Source organism: Pituophis catenifer, unplaced genomic scaffold, assembly GCF_029215685.1.
Source record: "Pituophis catenifer annectens isolate HBS135680 unplaced genomic scaffold, rPitCat1.0.hap2 SCAF_10, whole genome shotgun sequence".
Lineage (NCBI taxonomy): Eukaryota > Metazoa > Chordata > Lepidosauria > Squamata > Colubridae > Pituophis > Pituophis catenifer.
The window spans coordinates 17,855,190-17,881,970 of NW_027256890.1; the positions used below are offsets into that span (position 1 = coordinate 17,855,190).

Genomic DNA, 26,781 nt, shown 5'->3' on the forward strand with positions numbered 1-26,781 from the left:
CAGTGGGTGGAGAAGAGGCGTGTTGGGAGGAGGACTATTGCAAACTGCTGAGCAATTCCAGATGGGGAGGGCTATATTTTCAGTACAAAAATCCAATGGTTTCCTTTGATTCTGTAAGCTTTCTCTTGTTTCTGTCTTGAAAGATCTGGTTCTTTGTCCTGTCAATAGTTGATTGCCTCATCTTTTAGCTTCGTCAGACAGAAAATCCTTCTCTGTTTTGGGCTGGAGGTGCAAAGAAAAGAAAACTCTTAGCTGGAGGTGGTGTTTCAAAGAGTATATCAGCGCCCAGCACAGACTCAACACAAGTATAGCTCTGAAACTGGCAGGCAGCGGAGATCTGGCAACTCATTTGCTTTCCTGTCAAGCAACTGCCAGTGGACTTTGGAGATGGTTTTTGTCCCTCTTTAGTTGAAAGTACCCTTAAGAATGCCTTTCTTCCCTTATTACTGTTAATTAAACCCCAACTAAGCAAATATTTAATAAGATGAGGTGAGTAATTGCTCAGTTTTGTTCAGTTCTGAGTTTGATTCTGTTTGATTTGTAAAATCTTGCACAGACCAAGTACTTTTCATGGTGAATGTTGATGTTACAGATTACATTTTTAATGCCATTAGCAGATTTCAGCACCCTCTTGAATTTTTAAGATGTTCCTTTTTTCTGCTCAAATAATGACAGATTGTTTAACTGAAGGAAACCTGTTTCACATCATTATATGAAGATTATTAAATCTGTATAATTTTCATTGCATATGCTAACAACTCCCAAAGTACCGTATATTATACTGATTCTCCTCCAGTTAACAGGATTTGTGAACCCTTCGATGCTAATCTGTACAAACCAACAAAAATTGTTAAAAAATCAATCTGGGTTGGCAGCCCTGTCACTAGGAAAATTTTCTGAATGGTTCCTTGCTTTTTGATTTAGAAAAAACTCAAAGGGTGTCTTGGAGACCATATATTGCCAAAAATGTACAGCTACATATTGCTTATAATGACTCTTTAGAATGTATTTACTATATTTTTTGGTGAGTAGATGGCAAATAGATAACTCCTATTTGTTGGTGGATGGATAGACAGCTCTTCATTTCTCCAGTTCATGATAACTTAATTGAAACAATAAAATATGCTTTACTGTATGTTAAGTTTCAATAAAAAGGCCGGATCCTGAAGATGAAACTCAAATACTTTGGCCACCTAATAAGAAGGAAGGACTCTCTGGAGAAGAGCCTAATGCTGGGAAAGATTGAGGGCAAAAGAAGAAAGGGACGACAGGATGAGGTGGCTGGATGGAGTCACTGAAACATTTGGCGTGAGCTTCAATGGACTCCGGGGGATGGTAGAGGACAGGAAGACCTGAAGGAACTTTGTCCATGGGGTCGCGATGGGTCGGACACAACTTCACGACTAACAAGAAGTTTCAATAACGGGCAGATTTTGAAGAAAGAAAATATTAGTCATATGATTCTGTATGAGATACATGCTCATTAGCATGTTTATTGTTTGCAGTTTATGGAATCCCAGTATATTTAATTTGAATATGTTACTCTGGTTACTAGTTAATATACTTTAAAAGAAAATTGATCCAAATGCCTGGGAGAGGAGGGGTTGCATATTGACATCCATTAAAATTGAAATTTGTTTCACTTTGCATGGTTCTGACTCTGTATTTCTTCCTTGGAGTCTGATGATCACGGATTAAAATGTGATAGAACTTTGAAGCTAAATTTTAAACAGACTAAAGTAAACATGTTTACTTTAACAGTACTGGATGTAACTTTTTAGTACAATTTATTTTTCCTAATGCAATTTGCAATATTGTGTCCTTTTCATTAGGAGTTATGGGCAGTTTCTGGGTTTAAGAATGAGTTCTGTTCCTAACTCTATTTTTAACTGTAATTTATATTTAAATTGGAACTTTTACCATGAACGAGCTTTAGTATATTACTAAAAATGTGGGTAGCATTCTCCTTCCAGCTGATGAACTGTTGAAAACAGGCAGTATATCAAAAACCTGCAGCTTCAACGATTCATAAAAACATTGTGGGGCTTCAGTGGTTCAACTCAAGGGACAATGCCATTTGAAAGTGTGGCTTGTCTGCAAGAACACATAGGGTACACCAAGAGACTTATTGCTGTCTCTCAGTCACTAATGTTTTTCAAAGCTTTGGTCCATTCATTATTGAGAGATGCTCCATAGTCCTACATTCTTATGGTTAAGCTACATAAGTGTAGCATTTGTGCAAACGCGTGGGCCTTTTTCCTCTGGCTGTCTGCCATTTGGGATGCTTTCCTCTTTGAAATTGTTTATCTTGTAATTGAGGAACAAAACCAAGAATTCTTGCTTTCCAGGCCTTTGGAAGGTTCATTCCTTGGCAGCATCTCTGAAATTGAGTTTTAATTGGCATTTTCTCACAATGGTATTTTTTTTTAGCTGCTATGATATCTGGCTACATTATAATTGTAGATTATCTTGTCGACACCAAGCAAATGTGAAGGTAGGATAGACCGTCATTGCATGCTCAAATTATCTTATGGAAGAGTCAGTCAGTAGTGAGATGGGCAGCATATTTATAAATTGAATAAATAAAATAAATAGAAGAGGAAAAAACAGGCAAAATCTCAGTGTAACAGTCTCATAAGAGTCGCACGTTTAATAAGAGTATGACATAATCAGGTACACATCTTTCATCACAAGATTAAGACACATTGGACGGTCCCAAAGGTGTTTTTTTTCAAGAGGCAACTGGACTTTCTGGTTTGTCTTTGAAGACGTTTCACTTCTCATCCAAGAAGCTTCTTCACATTGGACAGCTTCTGCTCTGCATCGGCCAGGTTTGCCTTTGGTGTGACTCTCCATTGTCTAGCTGGGGAGAGAACCCCGTGGTCAGAATTTCCCCATTTTTTCTGCAGGGGAAAAAAAATGACATTGATGAAGCGGTGGGCCTGCACCCTGATGCTTCCTGGGGATGTCTTCCACTTTGTCACCTTCTCCTGAGGAGAATTTACCTCAGGAAACCCCTCGAAGAGGAGAAATGGTGGAGGAAGAGGAGGAAAAAGGATATGATGATGGAGAAAGAAAAGATGAAGAAGAGGAGGAAAAAAAGAAAAGAAGATGATGATGGAGGAGGAGGAGGAAGAAAAATTAAAGATAAGAAGAAGGGAAGGAGGAGGAGGCAACCTTTTCCCTCCAAATCTCAGAATTGTCAGCCTCAGACAAACTTCAACCAGGCTGCCTCGCTCGGGGCGAGCCCCTCCGCCGGTGACGTCACGCGCAGCGGCCAATCCGCGCTCCTCTCGGCGGGGCGAAGGAAATGACGACGGAGCCGTATCCCTCCGCCGGCCAGGACCCCTTTTTTTGTGTGTGTGTATGTGTGTTGTTGCTGCTTCTGTGTACCAACCCGCAACCCTTTAAAAAAAAAAAAAAAAGAGCCGTGTGGGAGGGGGCGGGGAGGCTCATGCGAGCCGCGCCGCCGCCGTCGCCCTTCTCCCAGGAGCCGGCGGGGGGCGCGGGTCCCTTTAAGAGTGGGGACGAGCCCTGCCTCGGAGCCCAGCGAGGGAGGCGAGGCAGCCACCGGCGGCCGCCGCCGTTCTGGGGAAGGTGAGTCGGCGCCAGCCCGTTATGTGTGGCGGCGGGGAAGCGGCGGGACGGGCGGGGGTGGGGGGGGGGATGAGGGAGAGGAGAGGAGAGAGGTGGGGGGAAGAGCCTGCGCGCGGTCGGCAGGGGGGCAGCGCGCGTGCGCGGGGCCCTTCGAGGGGGGGGGAAAACCGTTGGAAACCGATTCGAACTGCTCCCGCAGTGGGGGGGCTCCTCTCGCGGTTTTTTTCCCCTCCCTCCCCTCTCCATGAGGGAGAGAGGGGGGGGGCGAAGCGGCGGGCTGAGGGAACAGCGCGCGCGAGAGCGAGAGAGGGGAGCGCGCGCGGTACACAAAAGCGAGCGCGAGACGGTTTCCCTCAGCCGGGGAAGGAGGGAGGGAGGGAGGGAAGCAAGCGGCTCAGGGAGGACGGCGATTGGCTGGCGGTGGAGAAAAGAGGCGTGGCCTCCCTCCACTCTTTTTCCCGTAGGTAGCCCTCCGCTAGGCGGCGGCCTCCTCCGCTTGGTTGGGAGGCGAGCGCGGAGCGATACTTTATACCGGGATTTTTTTCTTCTCTCTCTCGCCGTGAGGGGCGGGGCGAGCGGGGGCCCGAGGTGGAGAAAAAAAAAAGGGAGCGAAGCGTCGGATCCCTCCGCCGGCGCCTCCTCCCCTCCCCCTTTTTTCTGGGCCTTTGTGGGGGGGGGCGCTGAGGAGGGGGAAAAAAGACGCGTGGCTCTCCCCCCCCACGCCCAAACGTGTGGAAATAATAAGACGTGGGTGGTGTCTCTTACAACACCCCCACCCCAGCAACATTGTCCTCACTTCTGGGCAGGCGGCCATGTTGGCTGGGAGGGATTACTTTCTTCTCACCCCCCCTTTTGGGGGAGACCCAGTGCTGATTCATAACCCTCGTGGTTGGGGGGAGGGGCTGTTTTGGAGTGGGGGTGTATGTGTGGGGGGCAATTGGCTGCTGGCTTCCCATTCTTTAGACAAAAACTAGGAGGGGCGGGGGGGGGTCCCCTCTGGTGGGGCCCACAACATTGCCTCCCTCACAGGACAGCCACTTCCACACACGCCCCCCCCCCCTTTTTTTTTTTGCAATGGCCTTGTGATGCCCTTTGGGCACCTCGGACTACAGTTCCAATCGCCCTGGCATGCTTCATCTGCCCAGCACCCTCGCCCGGTGCTCCAGACACCTGTTGCACTGCGACCCATCTTCCTCTCTATAGTTTGGCCAGGCATTGCCCTCCAACCGCCTCCAAGGCATCCGTGGGGCAGAGGTGTCCTTGGGCAACAAAAGCCCCTTGGCTGCTCTTGGCCCCATCTCAGGTTCTCCTCGTCCTTTGCCCTTGCTCCTGTACAGACGCGGCCATACTCTGCCCAAGTCCCATCGTCCCCATCCCAGAACTCTGGAGGTGGTGGCACTACGCAGAAGTGAGAGATGGCACAGTGGAGTTGCCATCTTTGTGGCCTATCTGCGCTTTGAACATGGGAAGTGCCGGCGTGGTTCGCTTGGTCGCTCTCTACAGAACAGATCCGTGTTAAAAACTCCTGTTGTCCTTTTCCCAAGTCTAGGAAGCTCCATCCGGGAAAAACTCCCACATGTCATTCCGATTGGCAACCGGGCTGCTGAATTTTTACATTATTCTACGGCGCTTGAAGTTCTTGTTGAACAAGCCAAGGTTGTCCTGATGTGCCACAGTTGATGTGACTGCAGGGTGGTCTCAATCACCTCAGATGGGATGCAAAGCCACATGGGGATATGGGGTAGCTCACCCTTAGCAAATCTTTTCACATTTATTCTGGTTGCATTGGTATAAACGTGTGTAATTTTGGCCTGTAAAGTGAGAAACACACTAGTGCACAACGATTCTTTTTCCTTAGATTTTAGTGGATTAAAAACATACAAGAGTAGATCGTGTTCTGAACAGCCTCACTTTCTTCCTCTAATAGACCTGTAAAACATTTATCCTTCCTGTACGATTCTATTCCTGCCTTTTCTGACATGCTTAACACTATTGGATTGGAACAGAATAGTTGTGTTGCTTCTTCGGTTCTGAATCTGACCCACTTGTCCAAACAGGACTGGATTTTTTCATCATACAACCTGTTGTGTTTCTTCTTTAGTTTATCCTGGAGAACTCCTAAACTGCCTATCATGAAGTACTGTTCACTAATAATTTCCTGTGTCGTAGTTCATGTGCTTGGCTTTTCTGATGCGTTAAGCTTTCTACCTGGGTCGCTTAATAGCATCTTAGATCCAGATCATTCAGAAATCATTTGAAATACTGTTTCAGAAAACGGTTGTGTTTTCTCCTATACGTCTGCATTTTTGTTCTGTTGAGTATTTTTTTTTTAAAAAAGTAGAATAGCTTTAGAATGGGACCAGGCTCAGAACTCGCCCAACTTATCCTGAATGTACTGGGAATTTGCAGTAAATGACCATGCACAACAATGTGATACTCTATTATTTTGTTTACATAGCTTAGCCACTTACCAATTTGTAGTTAGTATTTTTATGTGTGTGTGTATGTATGTTTTCAACTGTTTCTTACGTGATAGTTTCTTCTACCCTCACTTCACAGTGAAGTGACAGATGTTATGAGACCTCACCTTCAAGCTCCATCTAAAAAACTTTATACACGTCCCTCCGTCACATAGGAAGGCAGAACAATCTCTAATTCACAAAATACTTTTTCTTTTAATGTCACAGCTTTTTTTGTCTAGTTGTTACAGTAAGGTTGCCTTCTGTAATTTACATTGTATCTGATGAGTAATCAGTTATACAACTCGGCGGCTACATTGTAAGGCATCACCAACAGATTTCCTATTTTATCTTCTGTTTCTTATCTTATGAAAAGATGAACTGGTCTAAATTTTTTATTTGCTCTATTTCATGAGGAAAGGGAGAAACAGAAAATTTGACCAAATGTATGTTGCGATTGAAGTTTTACCAGATTTTATAATGGATTCCTGGCCACTGTTTGTTGGTTGGCCTGCAACATCAAATATTTTTATTTCCGAGTTGCTTTACAAACAAATAATCAAAAGCAGTTGCTTCTGTGGCCAAAGTTGGGTTAAGCTCTTTGCATTTTTGATTTAGGTTGAATACTTGAATGGTTGGCTGTCTTTGGAAGGAAAACTGATGCCTTGTTCCTAGATAGATTGACTGGCTCTTGATCTGAGCTTCATTTTTTTGCCTAAATATCTGTGGTTAAGATGTATATCTTTATCAACCCCATTTGACTGCTTAAGTCAAGTGGATTTTTATTAAGTGCATTCTTTTCAAGAGCTGACATCATAGAAACGTCAATTCCCCACTTGTTTACAGTGCAATTATTATACAAAGTCCTTGTATAAAAAGAAATCAGGGTAGCTGTAATGGGCTTTAAAATTAAGGAAAGAAAAGAAATAGAGACCAAAATATGCAACTTGTTTCTGAACAAGAAGACAGGTTTGTGCTCCTTGTAATCCTAGAAGTACAATACAAAACCACAAGGAAACAAGGAAATAATATGTTGATTTAAGTTACAATTTTGATCCTGTAATTGCAGTTTTAAACAGACAAACATTTGAACATGGATGGAGGAAGAAAACCATTTTCCAGATAAACTTTATTCTAGCTGAATCCCAAATGTCAACGTTAATCTGCAATTTGAGCAAAGACTAACACGACTGTCTTGGTAGATAGTGGGTATTAAACAGGCATCACCTCTCCCTATTTTGCTAATGGATTTGAACAAATCCTGAGTGATTTTTGTGATCTGTTTGTCTTTTGGCTGCATTTTTAAAATCCTGAGTGATTTTTCTGCCTGATGGTTAGAAGGGAGACATGAAGGCATAGGAGTCTTTTTCTGTGGAAGTGCAGAATATTCCAGGTTCCTGTCTGGGCATCTTGGAGAAAAAAGAAGAGAGACAGCAATATTCTTGGGGCAAAATGGTGCAAGTCCAGTGCTGGGTATAATCTGTTGTGTTTCCCAAGGGTGATGTTACTTTCCGGAGCAATCCCTGGTGGTAAATTTTAAAGTTACTGAAAGGTTCCCAGAGAAGTGTCACTGCAGTGAAAGCCAAAGCAGGTCTGCAGTGTGAAAAGCACAGCCTGGAAAGAGAAAGGCAGGGGGAATCAAAGATCCAGGCCGTGGGCCTTCAGCATTTGCGATTCTCAAAGTTGGTTTGCTTGACCAGGCAAAATTCTATTTACTTGCCTGTCTGGGTTCACTTGTTGCTTGCATCTGTTGAGGTAGGACTTCTGTACGCAGTTGTTTCTTCTGAACAGATGAAAATGTGTATTATTGGATTTAACCTGTGCAGAGTGAACTTTGGAAAAGCATCTTGTATTCCAAAGGTCCTTTTTTTGCTAACCATTTCTTAAAATCTCCCCTCCTCCCTCCCTCCCTCCCTCCCTCCCTCTTACTGAGGCTTGTCTCTTTTTTTTAGCATGAAGTAGCCATAGATTGTATACTGGATGCCTGCAAAACCTTGTTTCCATTTCACATTTTGGAGTATGCTCGCTTTTCATGACAACAAATCCAGGAGGATCCTTCCCTGAGCAAGGAGGAAACAGGGCTGGTTTTGCTGTATAAAGCAAAGGGCCTTTGCATTCGGTGAATTAATTAAACAGAAGTCTGTTTTAATAGGACTACTATTCAACATGTTCCGTTTTCTTTACATGTTTTAAATAAACGGCCTCATATATTTAGTGCATTCTCTCTGCCTGCTTTTGTGAGAGAGAGCATCTGTCACCAGTGTAGCAGAAAAGTAAATGTTAGCATATTTATCACAAGGATTAAATCATTTTATTGAGCAGAATAGTTTTGATGTCCTCCCAAATATCCACAGTGGGAGTTTTGGAAGGAAGAACAGAAAGATTCTTTGTTGAATGAATCGGTTACAGGTTTGTGTTCCTATATCGTGGATAGCAATAATTTACCATCTATTTGTACATATTTTAAAACTTGCAGGTGCCTGCCGTCTTACTAAAATGGCAAAAAATTCATTTTTTTAAAAGGAAAACTGGATCCTTCTAACAGCTCTTTCACCAAGGTGTAATTTATTTGTCATGAGGGATAAATGGATCACAGCTAATCACACAGTAAAGCTTTTTAGTGTTGTTTCTAAAGATTTCATTAAGATTGAAGCCAACGTGGAAAATTTTGCAAGGCTACATTTCCTTTTTTAATTTTGTTTTAAGATGAGCAGGAAAGATACAGGAATTTTCAGCGTGGGTTTTTCAACCTTAGGCCCAAGTGAGGGCCCTTTTTACTTTTTCAAACAAACTAGAACCAAAACTAAAATCAATGTGTAACTTACAGTAGATGCAACCTGGTTGGTTTAGCAGCTTTTTGGAGCGAGAGGCACAAGCCAGAAGAATATAGATCAGAACTGCTGCCCCAGTTGTGCTGCTCCCCTCCTCTCCCCCCCCCCCGCTGAATTCCCTCTCCTCCCTTGTCCCAAAGATGACCTCCTCTTTCTTCTCCCGCCCCCCAAAGATGGCTGACACGGACCTGTTCATGGAATGCGAAGAGGAGGAACTTGAGCCCTGGCAGAAGATCAGCGATGTGATTGAGGACTCTGTGGTGGAAGATTACAACTCGGTGGACAAAACGGCTACAGGTGATCATCCTCTTCCAAAGCCCCAGCTCTGCGTTACGTTAATGAGCTTGCATTTTGGCAGACGATCGTAGTGGCCAGTTCTAGTCCCTGATGTGCAAGAGATGAATTGCTATGTGTTTTTTTTATTTATTTTTTATTGCTTTTTGGCTGCACCTTGGCATTTTCAGAGGGCACAGACAGAGCCCCCAAAGAGATAGGAAGCAGACCTGTGAAGCTCCCAGAATCTGTTCCTAGTGAGAGCTGCTCACCTTTGATGGGGCCACAGACTACACTTCCTTTCTCAAACTCTGCCTTCTTGGCCTCCTTTCCTTTCTCCTGTTGGGTTGCATTGCGTCTGCCTGGGGTCCCAAGCAGCACCCACATTAGGAGAGTCCCAGCTCACGGAGGGATGGTCTTCTCCGCTTAAAATCACCTAATAGTCTTTGGTCACCTGCGGGGGGGGGGGGGAGAATTAAAACAATCTCTACATAATTCCTTCTGCTGGCTATTAATATCCTCGTGGGTGTAACAGATTGACATATTTAATAATTCGTCTTCCTCTTCTTGGCGGGCTGTTTGCATTTGCTCCTTCCCTGCCTTCTGGCAGATACCAAGAACAGCCTTGGCTCCCGTTTAACGCAGAAAAGTTCTTTCTGGAACAGGATTGCCAAAATCTGGGTAACCAGGAAAACCAGCAAAGAGCCAGCTTGTTCTCTGATCTGTTGGCTGTGTTCAAGTTAGTAGCCATCCCAGGTTTCAGCCCGGGGCCTGCTTGACCAGCTGGGCCTAAAGCCCATGACAGAATAAAGGGAACCTTGCAAAATAAGTCAACGAAAGTTGCTAGTCCGTAATGCCCATCATTGGGGAGCTCCAAAATACGTCTCCCCACTCCAATTTTACACCTGGCAGTTTTCCAGGGGGGACGGTGAAAACCTGGTGGTGCTTGCAGGAGACCCAATAACCATTCTGAGTTTCCTCCTTGACAGTTTCAGTCAGCGTGCAGCCAGTGGCCGCCCCTGTGCCAACTGTTGCCCACGCGTCCATCGGCAGCGGCCTCCCCACCACGCCCGTTAGCAGCAGCGGCACCTCCAACAGTGACAGCACGAAGAAGACGTTGGTGACTCTCTTTGCAAACAATAGCAGTAAGGATCCTGAAGGGTCTCGGGGGGCATCCAGGGGAGCTGAGAGCGTTTCCCCCACCCCACCCCACAAGTTGTCAGGTCTCTGGCATCCCTGTTGGTGGGACGAAAGCAAGGTCCCCGTCCTTAGAAGCGCCCCAACAATTTATGGGGGGGGGGGACTTGGAAAAATTCACGTACTTTTCACCTCTTTTTCCTGCTCTGTCTGTGCCCTGTCACTCACTTGGGATGGGCCCCAGCCCAGAGGATTGTGGTGCAGTTCCTTAGAGAGAGAAGGAAGCTGGGCTTTCCTGGGCTTTGCTGATGTAGCATGTTTGAATCCTTCGCCCGTGTGAACTCCAGGGTTTCAAATACAGGCGGTCCACGACATACGACCACAATTGAGGCCAAAATTTCCATTGTTAAGTGAGTTCTGCCCCATCTCTTGCCTCAGTTGTTCAGTGAATCACTGCAGTTGATAAGCGAGTCACCCGCTTGTTAAGTGAATCTGGCTTCCCCATTGACTTTGTCTGTCAGAAGGTCGCGAAAGGGGGTCACGTGACCCTGGGACACTGCAACAGTCATAAAATGGACCAGCTGCCAAGCATCTGAATTTTGATCTCCTGACCATGGGGATGCTGCAGGGGTCGTCCGTGTGACAAAATGGTTCTAACTCCCTTTTTTTCCTGTGCTGTTGTAACGGCCACTAAATGAACTGTGTTGTAAGTCGAGGACTGCCTGTATTTAAATCAACTCCACAGCATGTCCCCTCTTATAAACGAAGTAAGCAGTCTAACACACACACTCTGTCGCTTTCTCGGTGTGTGAGAAGAACAGGAATTAGTGTAGCACTGCTCCCCTTCTAGAGGGGCCCGAACTTCTCAAAGCCCCCCACCAGCATGGCAGAATTAGAAGACCCCTTAAGTGTAGGAGGGCAGCCTTATCATTGGCCCCTGCAAGTAACAACCCTCTCCTCTTTTTTTCCCCAGCCGGCACGCCTCTGGTTCAGCAAGGGGGCCAGCCCCTGATCCTCACTCAGAACCCCACCTCCGGCCTAAGCACAGTGGTGACTCAGCCCGTTCTCCGGCCTGTCCAGGTCATGCAGAATGCAAACCACGTGACCAATTCTCCAGTGACCAGCCAGCCCATCTTCATCACGACTCAGGTGAGGGGGCGTTTGGCCCCAGTCGATGGTTCCCTTTGTAGTCCACCACTTTTTTCGACCGTGGCAACTGGGTGGACTTCAACTCCCAGAATTCCCCAGCCATGTCGTTCATTTAAAAGGCTCAGAGAACAGGCCGAGCGTGACTTATTGCCAGCTAACATTGCACAGACTATCCATCGATTGTAATGGGGGGGGGAGAAGGGGGACATGGTTTCCCAGCAATTGCCCACCCACCTGACTGCCTCTCAAGACCAGAGGTGCTGGGAATAAACCGATTCTGCCTTTGGGGAAGCTTTCTACAGGTAACACCTGGATGCCTGTTGCAGTTTTGTAACTATTATCTATTCAACATAGTCCTTTGAATAGAATAACAGAGTTTCCTGTTTCCTGCAGCCAAAGCTTCAGTCCTTGGTAAACTTTGACTGATAAACAGCTATGACTGTTTATTTTTTTAAAGAAACCTGAAAACCCAGCCTGATACTTCTTATTTACATTTAAGTTTCCAAAAGGTACAAGCTAGCCGTTTCTGTCCTGTTATGACCTGGAGGCAGTACACAATTAGTAGGATGATTTTTTTCGAGAGTTTAATTAGGCAGAACGATCTAAAGTAAATAGCCTGGGCAGTTTTCACCACCTGTCCATATCATTCAGGCGTGTCTTTGTGGCCAGAATGATGCGATGAGCCTTAGAAATCTTGATCCCCTTTTAGAAGTGGGATCGCCTTTTGGCACTGAACGGTTGCCTCTGGCGAGATCAGAACGTGCCAGGCAGGCCGGCCTTGCTCTCACCTGGGCTTGAGCTCCTAAAGCGGCTTCTTTTCCTTGTCTGAGAAAGGGTTTCCCCGTGCGGAACGTCCGGCCTGTGCAAAACACGATGAACCAGGTTGGGATCGTCCTGAATGTGCAGCAGGGCCAGACCGTGCGGCCAATTACGCTCGTCCCAGGTAAGGCGGGGGAGGAAAGTCGGCCAGAATTGGGGGGAGGGGAGCCAGGAGGGCAGGGTGATGAGCAGAGCCCCGCAAAAATGATCCCCTTTTGGGCACAAAGTCTAGGTCAGGAGGGAGTGGCCATGCAAATGACCCACCCGCTTTAGGTAGTGAGACAGGCAGCCTATAAATTTGAAAAAATAAATAACAGTAGCCTCCCCTCAGTTCCAGCTTTGCCGGGTTTAAAACACAACGTTCTGCCTTTTGCAAGTTCTCCAGAATTTTGGCAACCGCCCAGGCCTTTTCTCCCCTCTCTTCCCTCCCTTCAGCCCCAGGCACGCAGTTTGTGAAGCCCACCGTCGGTGTCCCTCAGGTTTTCTCTCAAATGGCCCAGGTGAGACCTGCTCCAACCATGCCGGTCCGACCGGCCTCCAACACGTTCACAACGGTCATTCCGGCCACCCTGACCATCCGGAACACGGTCCCACAGTCCCAAGCGCAACCGCAAAGTAAGTTCTCCTTCGGCATCTCCTCCTCCTCTTCTTCCTCCACCACCCTGTCCCTCGCCCTGGGAAAGTTCATTGTGCAGCAGCCAGCCCACCCCACCCATAATCCACTTCTGCCCTTTGACTCCTTCCTCTTCCGCTTCCGAAAGGAAACGATTGGCTCCTCTCCTCCTTTCCCCCTCAGTGAGCATTGCGAGTTTTGTCGCAGTGAAGAAACCCGGCATGGCGGGCGAGAACAGCAACGAGGTGGCCAAGTTGGTGAATACCCTGAGCACCGTCCCTTCGCTTGCTCAGAGCTCGGGCCCCCTGGTGGTGCCCAACAACAGCCAGGCCCATGGTTCCCAGAGGACGGGCCTCTCGGAGTCCTCCTCCCAGAAAGGTGCCTCTCCTAACTTCCTAAGGAATTGGGGAAGGGGTGTGCTGCCCACCCCTTCCTTCCTTCTCCCCAGGGGAAAGAAATAACTTTCTTTTGAGCCTGGAAGAGTTTCTGCCTTCCGGCTGTGTCTCTTTTCCCTCCCCTGATTCCCTTTTCTGTTGCTGTCAACAGTCAGCTCCTCACCGATCCCCGCCTTTGACCTGCAAGACAGCGGACGGAAATCCTGTCCTCGCTGCAATGCCCAGTTCAGAGTCACTGAAGCTTTAAGAGGCCATATGTGCGTAAGTAATCGTTCCTGGCCCAGAAGGTCAGCCGTGAGACGGTAGCCGACGGGAGAACCACAGGTATAGTTGCATGCGCTCCAAGCTTACAATTTCTGGAGTAGAACCATCCAGAAAGGCATCCGAAACGCAACTTTGGGGTGAGGGGGGCTGATGGGGAGAAATCTCGGTAGAGCACAGCGGATTCATGGATTTTGCTTGCCCCAGCGCTGGAAAAAGAGAGTCGCTCAATTCACGGCTAAGTGAAACCTGTAATGGCCCCATTACGACCGTGGACTCCAACTCCCAAAATTCCTGGACAGGCCATGTTAGCTCAGGAATTCTGGCAGTTGGAGTCCACGGGTCATAAAGGGGCCATGATTGTCCAACCCCGTCTTAGATGCTCATGACAAGGCCCATTATTTCATCCGGTCTCTTTGACCATGTGCTACGGGGGACAACCGTCCTAATACTTCTCAGAAGGTGGTTTGCAAGCAAGGTGCAGAGATAAATACCTATTGGATTTTGGAGATTTTTATCCCTGCACCAAGAGAGACAAGACCTGTTTGCACAGCAGCCAGGACGAAGCCAGGCTGCCACAGGGTGGGAAGCAAAAGACCAGACCCAGAGAAAAGAGGGGAAGCTCTCATTCGGACGACCTGCCTTTCCAAAGTGGCTACAGCATATACAAGAATTCTTACTGTCCTCGTCTTTTTTCCTCCCCACAGTACTGCTGCCCTGAAATGGTGGAATTCCTGAAGAAAGGAAAACCCCTGGAGTCCGAACCAAATATCCAAGTCCCCAAGCCCCCTTCCCCGGATAAAACCGCTGCTGTGGCTTCGCCCCCCTCCTCCACCCCCATCCCCGCCCTGTCGCCGCCAGCCAAGCTCTCCGAGCCGAGCGACGGCACCAGCGAGGGGGTGCAGAGCAAGCTGATCATGTTGGTTGACGATTTCTACTACGGCAGGGACGGGGGCAAAGTGAGCCAGCTGCTTAACTTCCCCAAGGTGCCAACCTCCTTCCGATGCCCTCATCTGTACAAAGAGGCTCAAGAATAACATACGGTAAGAATAACAGGGGTCCCGGATTTTTTGGGAGGGGGGGGGACAAGAGAAAAACAGCCCCCTCTCTTGACCTTTTGAGAAGCACCATCTCCCCTAGAATTAAGATTGATTCTATTTTTAAAGCTGGGAAGTTATTCAGATCAGGGGTGCCTTCTACATTACGGGTTAGTGAAAAGAAACCGCTTCAGTTTCCTGCTTAAGATATTTTAAAATATTTTAACGTTTTTCAATGTTTTAATTCTTTGTCCTTTTGCTTTCATGACCTAAGCCGCCCAGTGAGAGGGGCAGCGTATAAATGTAATAAATGAAAAACAAAGAAGCCACTTCTGCATATACACCCAGATGAACATTCACAGGGTTTGAACCGTTAATAGAGGAAGGATCCTATTTTATCTCTATAAAAACATCCAAATTCACTATTGCCTAGCTTTTCCTTTGGGGGAGGGGGGGGGGTCTGTGTGCTTCCAAGGACCAAAGACTTAGAACAGGCACCTGTGTTTTGGGGGAGCTCTTGAAACCCCGCCTTGCTGTCGCATCCAGAGGCTGCCCCCCCACCCATCGCCAGCCAGATAAGCCCAACCATCTCCTTGCCTGCAGGTTCATGAACCACATGAAGCACCACGTCGAACTGGACCAGCAGAACGGAGAGGTGGACGTCCCACACCATCTGTCAGCACTGCTACCGACAGTTCACCACGCCATTCCCAGCTCCAGTGTCACTTGGAGAACGTCCACAGTCCGTACGAATCCACCAGTAAGTTGGCCACCCCCAAAAAGGGGCCTTAGCAGAGGATCCTCTTTTAAAGAAAAGAGAGAGATTTTCGCCTCTTGACGCTTTTCCTGTATGACCCCAAAGGGGGCTGCCTGTCACTTTGCATGATTTAGAGAGAAAGGCTAAGCGGAGAGATGAAAGTGCCAGGCTCCACTGAGGCAGGTTTCACACCATGGAGACCCTCGCCAGCCTCGATTTGGCCACGTCTGAATGGAGGCAGTTTTGACCCATTCCCTCTTGTTTACAGCCAAGTGCAAGATCTGCGAATGGGCTTTTGAGAGCGAGCCCATGTTCCTGCAGCACATGAAGGACACCCACAAGCCTGGGGAGATGCCCTACGTCTGCCAGGTACTGCCAATGCTTCCAGGTGTGTGTGTGAGTTTGTGTGCAGTAGGCGGAGCTTTGCTCTGCTCCAGCTTTGGCACTTCTCCTGATTCTGGAGAAATCTTAACCAGAACAAATTTAAAAGGAAAACAAAGCTTGGGAGGAGGATCCCAAAAACCTCCTTGCCTGACCGGCCCTAGAAAGACAGGTGGCTCCCCCTCTGGGGAAAGGCACCTCTGACCCCTTTTAACAAGAATGGTTTCCCCCATCCCCCACCCCCCAGGTTTGCCAGTACCCGTTCGTCGCTCTACTCCGAAGTGGACACCCATTTCCGGATGGTGCATGAGGGACACGCGTCACCTCCTCTGTCCATATTGCCTCAAGGTCTTCAAAAACGGCACGGCCTTCCAGCAGCATTTCATGAGGCACCAGGTGAGCCCCCTACCCCTTCCTTCACCACCACCAGGACCTTCTGTCCTGGTGGTGGTGGAAGGGCCCCATCCTTCTTCAGAAAAATCAGTGCTGGGTCTCCCCCTCCTCCCTCGCAGAAAAAGAGCGTCTACCACTGCAACAAATGCCGCCTGCAGTTCCTCTTTGCCAAGGACAAGATCGAACATAAGCTACAGCACCACAAAAACGTTCCGTAAACCCAAGCAGCTGGAAGGGCTGAAGCCGGGCACCAAGGTACAGAGCGGCCCAGGGTGGGCTGGTGGAGAAGCCTGCATGCGGATCTCTCTCTCTCTCTCTCTCTCTCTCTCTCTCTCTCTCTCTCTCTCTCTCTCTCTCTCTCTCTCTCTCTCTCTCTCTCTCTCTCTCTCTCTCTCCCTCTCACATGTGATTTATTCTTACCTGTCTCCCTTTGGGCCACAGGTGACCATCAGGGCCTCCCGAGGTCAGCCGCGGACGTTGCCCCCTCTGCGCGAATGACATGCCGCCGGGCCTCCTCCAGGACTACGGCCTTGCTCTCGGCGTCTTCGGATCCCCAGCCGAACTTCTCGTACCCGCCCTTCCAGAGGAGCATCCAGAAGAAGGCTGTCCGGAAAATGTCAGAGCTTTTTACCAAGTTTCAAACTCACCTTAAGAGAGTTGCCGGCCTCTGGTTGCTCCTCCCTCTGGGCTGATCGGAAAGCTTTCCCAGGGGGTGGCGTGGAGGCTCAGCCAGAGAATGGGGCAGGTTCAGCACAGGCCGTCCTCGACTTACAACACTTCATTTAGGGACCATACAAAGTTACAACAGTGCTGAAAAAAGGGACTTTTTCACACCTGCGACCATTGCAGCATGACCATGGTCAACTGATGTATATTCGGATGCTTGACAACTGACTCACAATGGTTGCCAAGCATCCCGGGGTCACATGATCCCCTTTTGTGACCTCGTCAGATTCGCTTAACAACCATCTTACTAACTTAACAACTGCAGTGGTTCGCTTAACGAATGTGACAAGAAAAGTTGTAAAATGGGGCAAAACTCCCTTGTGTAGCAACATAAATTTTGGGGTCAATTGTGGCCGTAAGTCGAGGAGGACTACCTGTACACTGCCTGCACCTTTGGGCAGAGCTGAGAGGAAGCTCCCTGAATACCGGCTGCCATGCCGTTCCCTTGTTGGGGGTCCTCCGTGTCCCTTGGCCGTGTTTTCAGTTTAAGGTTTTGCTCTGGAAACACACGGAAGACTTTCCTCTCTGCGCCGGGTAATATTTCATGCCCCACTTGGCTGTCGCTTTGTTGGGACAGACGGACACACAGAGAGGCTCTAATGTGGCTCTCCCTCCCTCCCTCTCGGCAGGAGCGTCCTCGGCCGGCAGACCTGCCTAGAATGCAGCTTCGAAATCCCGGACTTCCCCAACCACTTCCCCACCTACGTCCACTGCTCGCTCTGCCGTTACAGCACCTGCTGCTCCCGTGCGTACGCCAACCACATGATCAAGTGAGTGCCACCGGGCGAGGCTGCCCGTCCACAGGGGCAGAGGGGCTCTGGGGTTGGAACGCAGCAGAGTCGTCACTTGGGGTGGGGGTGGGGATTCTTACGGACCTGTTCAAAACCAGGCTGTGAGAGAGATGGGCAAGCGTGTGTGTGCGTGAAACTCCATTCACGGGAGTGGAGGGTGCATGCACCCATCCCTCACACAAATGCAGCAGTGTGCACATGCGCACACCTGCCACCCCCTGTGCCAGACCAGGCTGCCAAGCTGGAGAGGTTGGGGTCCTCTCTCCTGGCCTACCAAATTCTGTTTTTTTCCTGCCCCGCTAATATCCCAAAGAGTTACTAAGAGCAGAAGGAAAAAGGCTCTTTGCTCTTGGGAGCCCCATCGATGTGTTTGTTGTAAGGGGAGGATTGGGGGGAGAGGGGGCTTCTCTTGATGTAACTCAGTGGTTGAAGCGTTGTTGGTTGTGTAACGACTGCTGCATGCCTCTCTTTCCTTGCTCCGTCCCCCAGCAACCACGTTCCTCGCAAAAGTCCGAAATACTTGGCCTTGTTCAAAAACTACACTGCTTGGTAAGGCTCTGTCCCTCCGGCCCTGCCCCCCACCCCCCATCCTTTTGCTAGCCAGGTCTTCTCCCCTGGATCCCGTAGGCCTGGGGAGGGGAACGGGGCAGCCGTGAGGGTCCCAACTGCCTTTCCCAGGATGGCAACCCCATCCCGGTGTTTGGGAGGGAGGGGGAGGGGAGGAATTCTAGGCCGCAAATCTGACGCCAGCCCCTTTTGGGTTCCCTTGCCAGTGGGGTTCGGTTGGCCTGCTCCGCTTGCCTCTTTGCCACATCGGAGGGTGACGCCATGGCCAAACACCTGGTCTTCAACCCATCCCACGAATTCAGCAACGTCATTCTACGAGGTAAGAAAGGGCCCAATCTGCTTTTCTTCTGCTCTGGGGGCTTTTCTTGCTTCAGCCAGTAGAAAGGGAGAGAGGGAGCCCAATGATACAGGTAGTCCTTAACTTACGACCGTTCAAAGTTACAATGGGGCTGAAAAAACAACGGCGGCCTTTCAAGCAGCAGAATCAACTGGGAAACCAGATTCGCTTAATTGACCGTGGGATTCCAGTAAGAACTGGAACACCCCCCCCCCCAAAAAAAAGTTGATAAAATTGGGCATTAATCACTTAACAATCGTATCAATTAGCAACAAATGTTCAGGTTCCCCTTGTGGCCGTAAATTCAGGACTACCTATAATGACGCTCACAGAACCAAGCTGGAATGGGGAAGCTGCTCCCGCTCCCATTGACACCCCGTTGTCCAGCTTCTCCAACCGAAGAGAGGGCAGTTGGGCTGGAGGAAAGAACTTTGGCTCAGCCCTAAAGTTTTTTTTTGAGGGGGGGAGGGAGCTTTTGCTGCCCCCACCTCCGCCTGTTTATGAGGGCGAATGCGATCCTTGCCATAAGCTGAACCTCTCCTTTCTGTTTCCCGCAGGTCCTGCTTGGAGTTCCCATACAAGGTAAATCGTTGTGCCTTTTCTATTCGGGTAGGTTGTGTCCTCCCCTTCCTCTGGGCAATGCCTCACCTTTTCCCTCTCTTCCTTCAGGCCTGCCCAGCCGCTCGAAGGAGGCACGCAACCCTCCGTCTCCACCGCCTCATCCAGCAAAACCACCACTGTGAATACGCCGCCTCCTCTGCCCGAGGAGGAGGAGGAGGAGGAGGAGGAGGAGAAGGCCCAGGAAGCGCCGCCGGTGGTGCCCGAGCCGATGCCTGAGGCCAGCCGCTCTCCCGCTGCGGTCCAGGAGAACGAGGGCTCCACCATCTCAAACGTTGACAGCCGCGAAGAGGAACCCGAGCCCAAGGAGGCTCCTGAGCCCGTCAGCAAGAAGGAGCAGCTCTCCGTGAAGAAGCTCCGCGTTGTCCTCTTTGCCTTGTGCTGCAACACCGAACAGGCAGCGGAACATTTTAAGAATCCGCCTCGGCGGATCCGTCGCTGGCTGAGGCGCTTCCAGGCTTTCCAGGAGGAGAACGTGGCTTCTCTGTCGGAGGGCAAGTACCTAAGCTTGGACGCAGAGGAGAAGCTGGCCGAGTGGGTCCTCACGCAGCGCGAGCAGCAGCTGCCAGTCAATGAGGAGACTCTCTTACAGAAGGCCACCAAGATCGGCCGGTCCCTGGAGGGGGGCTTCAAGATCTCCTATGAGTGGGCCGTCCGGTTCATGCTGCGGCACCACCTCAGCACGCACAGCCACCGGGCGGTGGCTCACCCGCTCCCCAAGGACGTGGCGGAGAACGCCAGCTGCTTCATCGAGTTCGTGCAGGGCCAGATCCACACCCAGGACCTGCCCCTCTCCATGATCGCGGCCATCGACGAGATCTCCCTCTTCCTGGACGCAGAGGTCCTCTGCAGCGATGACCGGAAGGAGAACGCCTTGCAGACGGTGGGCACCGGGGAGCCCTGGTGCGACGTGGTCTTGGCCATCTTGGCCGACGGAAGCATCCTGCCCACCGTGGTCTTCTACCGAGGACGCCTGGAGCAGCCCGCCAATGTGCCGGAGATGATCCTGCTGGAGGCGAAGGAGAACGGCTACAGCGATGATGAGATCGTGGACGTCTGGTCGTCCAAAGTCTGGCAGAAACACATCGAGCACCAAAACAGCAAAAGCATGCTAGTCCTGGACTGCCATCGGACGCACCTTTCCGAAAAGGTCCTCTCCATGCTGAGCTCGTCCAGCACCTTGCCGGCGGTGGTGCCGTCCGGCTGCAGCTCCAAAATCCAACCCTTGGACGTTTGCATCAAAAGAACGGTGAAAAACTTTGTGCACAAAAAGTGGAAAGAGCAGGCCAAGGAGATGGCGGACTCCTCCTGCGACTCGGACATCCTCCTGCAGCTCGTCCTGTGTTGGCTGGCCGAGGCCCTGGAGGTCATCAGCGACTGCCCCGAACTGGTGCAGCAGTCGTTCCTGGTGGCCAGCGTCCTGCCCGGCCCGGACGGCACGGCCAACACGCCCACCCGCAACGCCGACATGCAGGAGGAGCTGATCGCTTCGCTGGAGGAGCAGCTGAAACTCCACAACGAACTGCAGGACGAGGAGGGCGACCTGAACAACGAGGGGGGGAATCCGTCGGAGGAATCCGCTAACCCCGAGATCCTGCACCAGCTCTTTGAGGGGGGAGAGCGAGACCGAATCCTTCTACGGCTTCGAGGACGCAGATCTGGAGCTGATGGAAGTGTGAACGCCGAAGGAGAAGGGGGGGAATGAGATTAATTCCTTCTCTTTTTTAAAAAATTCATTGTTGGAAGAGACCATTTTTTTTTTCCTACTTCCCTGTGGATTTGTGGCTACAGGAGACGCGTAGGCGAAACACACACAAACTTTAACAATAGCCATGTACGCTGTTCGATTCCTTCAAAAAGAAAAAAATCCACATTTCCCTCCCCCCCCTTTTCAAATCACTGTTGTGGCATTTCCTGAAGATATATATTGTGGGTGGATTTATTATTATTTGGTTTTCGTTTTGCATTTCCTTTACCTCACTGTATTATAGTTTCTGGGTTTTTATTTTGTTGAGGTTTTTTTTTTTATACTGTGCAAAACAAGTTTTTCGTTATACCACATCATCAATGTGACTTTATTTTTTTTTTTATTTTTTTTTATTTTTGGAAGGCAAGGAAAAGAGATCCGTAGCCAATGGAAGATTTCTCAAATCTTGCTCTTTCTGGCCATAGCCGCTTATTTTTTTTTTTATTTTTTTCCCCTATAACACTTGGACCCGGAAATGTAGAAATTCTGGGGTAATTTTTTTTCTTAAGCTACGAATAATTTACTTTGAACCTTCGAAAAAAGTTCTAGAGCTGCCCACAAAAATAATTGGGAAGATTGCTTTATGGAAAGGAGACGAGATCAGCAATTAAATGCAGGCATTATTGTTTAGGAAGAGGCAAAACCTCCCTTCATGTTTTTGTACGAAACTTGGACGTGGACGTTAAAAGTAAAGCAAAAATTCACTTGTAGGAAAAATAAAAACACCCACCCAGATTTCATAGCAGTCGATGCAAAACCTTTTCGAAGTTCCCGGTGGCAAAACGTTTATCCGAGTTGCTACCAAGAGAGCGCGGTGGGGGACAGTTCATACCCCACTGTGACCCCCTTTCTCCGGCGGCCGATCGCAAACGGATTCTCTTGAACGGATCCCCCGACATCGCCTTTTAAAAACTGCAAGCTACTGACGCCTTTCGCCGAGACACTACGTCCCCTGACCCACGTTCTGCAACTGAACCCCCAACTCTTGACGTGCACAAAAACGAGGGAAATTTCCTGTTTTATTTTACACTGCCAGCATAAAAAACAAAACAAAAACCAGAGACATTTAAAAAAAAAGAGATGTTTTTTCTACTGTTTGCATGTTTGAGAGTTTTTTAAATTGTAACGTATTATGGTCTAAATGACAAAGAAAACATTTTGACACATAGAAAAAACAACCCGCCGTCTCATCCTGTACATCTTTTCTGTTTTTCCTTTGAGGTTGGGTGGGGGCGGAATTAAAATCTTCCCTCGTCTTTCCCCTTCCCTTCCCCAACTCCCCGAGGCCAAACTCAAGGGAAGCAGGAAATAGGGTGGTTTGACCTGTAAATGGTTCATCTTTAAAATGTACATATGTGGAACATTTAATAAAACCAGGGAAATGGATTTATAAACACGTGTTTTCATTCCAGAGAAAAATCTTCCAGAGGGGGGAAAAGGGTTTGAAATGCAGCTGGCGTCCCAAATCGGACTTTTGAGAATTCATCCTGGTTTCATTTATTGAACAAAAGGTTGGTTGAAGACCAATGATCCCAGCCTCTAAAAACACCGGTGGGCTCTCAAGACCCTCGTGCCCGCCTCTCAAAGTCCCACAAGGTAATGCTAGTTTCTTGTTGCCTCTTGTGGTTGTTAACTTAAGTTTAGCTCCCTCTTGTGATTGTGAATTCATCCATCTGCAGGTGCGGCAGCAGAGAAACTCCCCTCCTGCTCTGGAGCTGTGAAATCCAGGCAGATGGCAAGCAGGAAAGCCCCTGATCCACCCGATTGATAAGTACTCTGGGTATTATAACCCCCTCCTCTTCATTTCCTCTTCAGATGAGGAAGACTCCCCATTCAAATCTATAAGATTTGAAAATACTGCCCTCTAGTGCTTCAGCAAGGTCACTGGATAGACTCTTCCAAGTTGTTGTCTCCCTCTGGTGGTTTAGCATGGTCACTGCAGCTCCTATAGATTTTGCTTTTTGATAAAACAAGCACAGGTGCTAATTAGTTTGGCAGGAGAGGGAATGTCTGAATAGCCCCCAGACCCTTCCATGCAGCAGCAGAGATCACAAACTAGCTACACTAGAATCCACAGCGTACCTGGTGTTGCTGGGTAGAAAATCTAAAGATAAGTTCCAAAAAGTTGGAACTCCAGCTGTGCTGGTAGGGGATTATGGGAGCAGAAGCCCAGCTGTTCTGGAAGGTTAAAGGATGATAGGATCATACAAACGGGGAACCCCTAAAAGTCTTTAAAAAAAAAACCCTCTTGAAACAAAGTTTCTGACGCAGAAGAGTTGTTGTACAAGAGTCAAGCATCTTTATTAAAGAATGGCTCCTCCAGGAGCCTCAAACAGTATAACAAAGGATTTGGGGTTCTGTCTTCCAACAAATAGAAAAACTCCGTTTTCTGTTTCATTCGAAACCACTGCAAGGGGGGGGGGGGGGAGAGAAAAAAAAAGATAAAAGCCCAGCCAAATTAACAGGCAAACATCACAGCAGTCTTGAAAATAAATTGTTCCTAAAATCCAGGTTAGGGAGGAAGGGAAAGCGTCCACCACCAGAGTTGTGAGAACAAGACCAGGAAGGCCACCTCACCTGACGAGGTGAGCGATCTCCCAGTTGGTCTCCAAGGACAGGGGTCCTTCCACCTCCACACCTTTCTCAGTGACGGTGGTGATCTCGTACTGAGGAGGGAGGGCAGAGGGTTAGGGTCCTCCTTGGCCTCTTCTTGACATGTCCACCTTCAAAGGTAGACCCCAGCATGCCAGCTGGGCAGGGGGGAGGGGGACATCCAAATGCCCCTCTCTTACCCGGTTGAACGAGCGGGCGTCCCGATAGTAGAGGATCTTCATACACCGTTCAATGAGAGCTCTGGCCGCCTGCTGGGAGAGGCTGGGGGTCTTCTCCAGCGCCTCCCTCATTAATGGCTGCGACGGGGCAAAAGAAACTGTTCAATTACACAGCCACACCCTGCCAAATTCAAACTGGGCCGTCACTCGAACCCGTCTCTGGAGCCACAACTCAGCATGCAACGCTTGGAAAAACGAGGCCGGCTGAAATCGGCAAGACGGGGCACTGATCCCGAGATAAGCCATGATGGTTTAGCAAGAACTGGGGAGCCCAATTCATAACCCAGGATCCCTACCTCACTGGATCCAAAAGCATGCCAGTGAATTTACTTTCTGCCCACCTGTGCCACGTAAGACCCATATCCGGTCGCCAACGAAGAAGCTTCGTACGCCACTCCCAGCATGTCGACGTAGCCTAAGAAGCTGAGAGGGGAAGAGGTTGAGGGGGCTGCAGCGGCCGAAGCCCCTCCGCCATCAACATCCCTCATCGTTGGGGAGGATGAGACAAAAACTGAATTATAGGCAGTTTGTTTAGGAGTTAAATTTATATGTTGCTCATCTCACTATCGGACGACAGTTGGTGAACGCAACATTGCTACTGGTAGTAGCCCTCAACTTATGACCGCAACTGAGCCCAAAATTGTTGCTCGTGGAGGAAATGGGACGGACCACTCTCAAGCTTTTCCCTCCCCGCGTTCCCGGCCTTACCCTTCGCCCTGGGAATAGCCGCCGATGACCACTGTGTTCCAGAGGGGATTCATCTTCGACCGGTGGTTGTACATGACCCGCGTCAGCCAGGAGTGAATGGCCTTCGGGCGGTAACTGTGCCCGTCGCCCAGAAGGTCCTCGTCAATCCTGTGAGACAACAAGAGGCCCAGCTGAGACGCTGCTCTCCTAAAGCCACCAACTGACACACACCCCACCAGCCCCTCTCACCGTCCAGGCTCCTTTGCGAAGGCCAGGGGTCCGAGCATCGCCCAAGGGGGAGATCGCCCAAGCCCTATGGAAAGGGTCAACGGGTCTCCCAACTTCTCAGCCCCAAGAAGGGCTCAAGGCTACCAAGCCAGCTTAAAGACCCAAGTATTTCTATTTACAGGATTGATGTAGGAAGCGTGCAATTGTAATGTTGATTTCGGGGTCCCACTTGGAAGTTCTCCAGAAGTTTAAACCTTCACACTGATTTAAAATCGGAAAGGCTCATCAGGGCCCCCTTAACAGCAAATCAAAGCTGGTTTTTGTTGCTTCTTTTAGGTCGGGGTCTCGAAGTTGGCCACTTTTAAGACTTATAGAACTCAACTCCCAGAATTCTGGGAGTTGAAGTCCACAAGTCTTAAAGGGGCCAAAGTTGGGAGACCCTGTTTTAGTTCCTCCTCCTTGCATGGTTTTCAAGGCCAATTCAGGGGGTTGAAGGAGCCAGCCGGGATCCCCGAATGCCTGTTGTGGGTCGCCTGGCCACTTACACCATCTGCTCCAGGACTTGCTTGAGGTTCTGGAAGTCGGCGTAGTCCCCTGAGGCGCCCAGGACGGTGCTGTCGTTGACCTTCATGATCCGGGAAAGGTTGCGGAATCGAGCCAACGAGCCGTAGGAGCCCAGCGTGTCGGCGGCGATCATCACCCCTCCCTCGAACTTCAGGCCCAGGACGGAGGTGCCTGTCACCATGGGGCTCCTGGATGGGATGTGGTGGGGAATGGGAAGAGGGGTAGATAGGTAAGTGGGTGGGTAGATGGATGGATGGGTAGGTAGAGATGATAGGTAAAAAAAAGGATAGAGATATAGATGGATGAATGGAGATAGATACCAGAGATAAATGGATGGATGGATGGAGATAAGATAGATTGATGATAGATAGATGATAGATAGATGAGATAGATAGATGATAGAGAGATGGGATAGATAAGATAGAGACAGACAAGACAGACAGACAATAAAGGTGGGATAGATAGACGGATGGACGGACAGAGACAGAGATAAGATGGATGGATGAATAGAGAAGGAAGGAAGGAAAGAAGGAGTGTGTTGCCAATTCCTACAAGGGGCTCTGGAGATCTGGATGACCCTTCCCTACATGGTGGGAGGATCCTGCTCCCCCCCCCAATTGCTGATCCCGAAGACGTGGGATTTCCCCCACACCCAAATCTCTCAAACCCCCCCCCCCCAAACCCTGCAGTCCCATTCACGGGGCTGCTCCTTTGCAATAATGTCTGCGGTCGAGCTTCCATACCTAGGGGCAGTCTACCTTTAGGACTCAGGCCCTAGGATATGTTTGTGTGTGTGGGGGGGGGCTCTTTAATTAAAAGCTGGAGGGGGGGGGCAGTTACAGATCCAACAAGGGAAAATCCTCCTTCCACCCCAAAACCTGAGCCCCCAGATGAGCGTTGGGACTACAACTCCCATCCCATCTATGGAGGAAACTTCTAGCCCAGCACAGAGGCAGACCCTGATTTGCACCCCTCCCCGTGAGGAGGGGGTTCCCTTTCCCCCCCTCCTCCCATCATGACGTCACACACCGTGGGAAGGGGCTTACCCCCCCTTCTCCCCCTCCCCCCCCCCCCAGCCTTACAGAGTCCTCTTGGAGGCCTCCTGGCTTTGGGCCCGGGAGTCCTGGGTCGGGCTGCCCAGTGGGAAGAGCCTCCCCGGGGCGGGACCCCCGGCCCAGAGCAGCGAAGGCAGCGGCAGCGTCGCGGGCGCCTCCATCTTTCCTTTCCCCGAACGGCCGCAGCTTAGTCACGGAGCAGGAAGAGGCGGCGCCACGGAGCATGCGCGGCAGCAAGCGAAGCGCCTCTCAATTGTCCGCGGCGGCGCTCCGTAGGCTGGCAAATGAGGCGCCGCCGCCGCTGCTGCCGCCATGTTGGGTATGGCGGATACGAGACAAAAGCGCCTCACATTTTACTTGGGAGGGAGGGGGGTTTTCTTGGGGAATGAAAGAGGACAGAAACGGGGAAGCCGAGAATTCCCATTATGAATTATTTTCGGGAGGGGGGGGTTGGTGGCGGTCGGGAAGGAGGAAGTTATCCGGGAGGAGGGCGCCATTTTGAGCGTGGCGCCGCCGACGCTGGAAGAA

The 26,781-nt window shown here is 49.6% G+C and overlaps 2 protein-coding genes across 2 annotated transcripts; one reads left to right on the forward strand and one right to left on the reverse strand.

The window, feature by feature from the left end:
* The first annotated feature begins 3,376 nt into the window (after positions 1-3,376).
* On the forward strand, positions 3,377-22,282 carry POGZ (pogo transposable element derived with ZNF domain). The gene is given in 28 exon segments (XM_070950353.1): positions 3,377-3,597; positions 9,061-9,184; positions 10,150-10,305; positions 11,271-11,446; positions 12,281-12,389; positions 12,701-12,880; positions 13,062-13,256; positions 13,425-13,534; positions 14,242-14,547; positions 14,549-14,577; positions 15,175-15,235; positions 15,237-15,281; positions 15,283-15,331; positions 15,597-15,697; positions 15,957-15,968; positions 15,970-16,020; positions 16,022-16,105; positions 16,222-16,305; positions 16,307-16,357; positions 16,544-16,582; positions 16,584-16,625; positions 16,627-16,718; positions 17,458-17,598; positions 18,109-18,168; positions 18,393-18,505; positions 19,081-19,105; positions 19,193-20,753; positions 20,755-22,282. Coding segments are annotated over 27 exon segments (4,062 nt in total). The 5' UTR covers positions 3,377-3,597; the 3' UTR covers positions 20,821-22,282.
* Positions 22,283-23,164: 882 nt separating this feature from the next.
* Positions 23,165-26,463, reverse strand: PSMB4 (proteasome 20S subunit beta 4). The gene is made up of 7 exons (XM_070951025.1): positions 26,281-26,463; positions 25,180-25,386; positions 24,428-24,574; positions 24,061-24,142; positions 23,681-23,797; positions 23,466-23,554; positions 23,165-23,295 (listed from the first exon to the last, which is right to left on the reverse strand). The coding sequence occupies exons 1-7, from the start codon at positions 26,412-26,414 to the stop codon at positions 23,283-23,285; spliced, it is 789 nt and encodes a 262-aa protein (XP_070807126.1). The 5' UTR covers positions 26,415-26,463; the 3' UTR covers positions 23,165-23,282.
* Positions 26,464-26,781: the final 318 nt, after the last annotated feature.

Excerpts from the sequence above, each read along its gene's own strand:
- PSMB4 (XM_070951025.1), bottom strand. The coding sequence starts at position 26,414 with ATGGAGGCGCCCGCGACGCTGCCGCTGCCTTCGCTGCTCTGGGCCGGG. Across the intron at positions 25,387-26,280 it reads GAGGCCTCCAAGAGGACTCT|GAGCCCCATGGTGACAGGCA; the intron begins GTAAGGCTGGGG and ends CATCCCATCCAG. Across the intron at positions 23,798-24,060 it reads ATGGGTCTTACGTGGCACAG|CCATTAATGAGGGAGGCGCT; the intron begins GTGGGCAGAAAG and ends GCCCCGTCGCAG.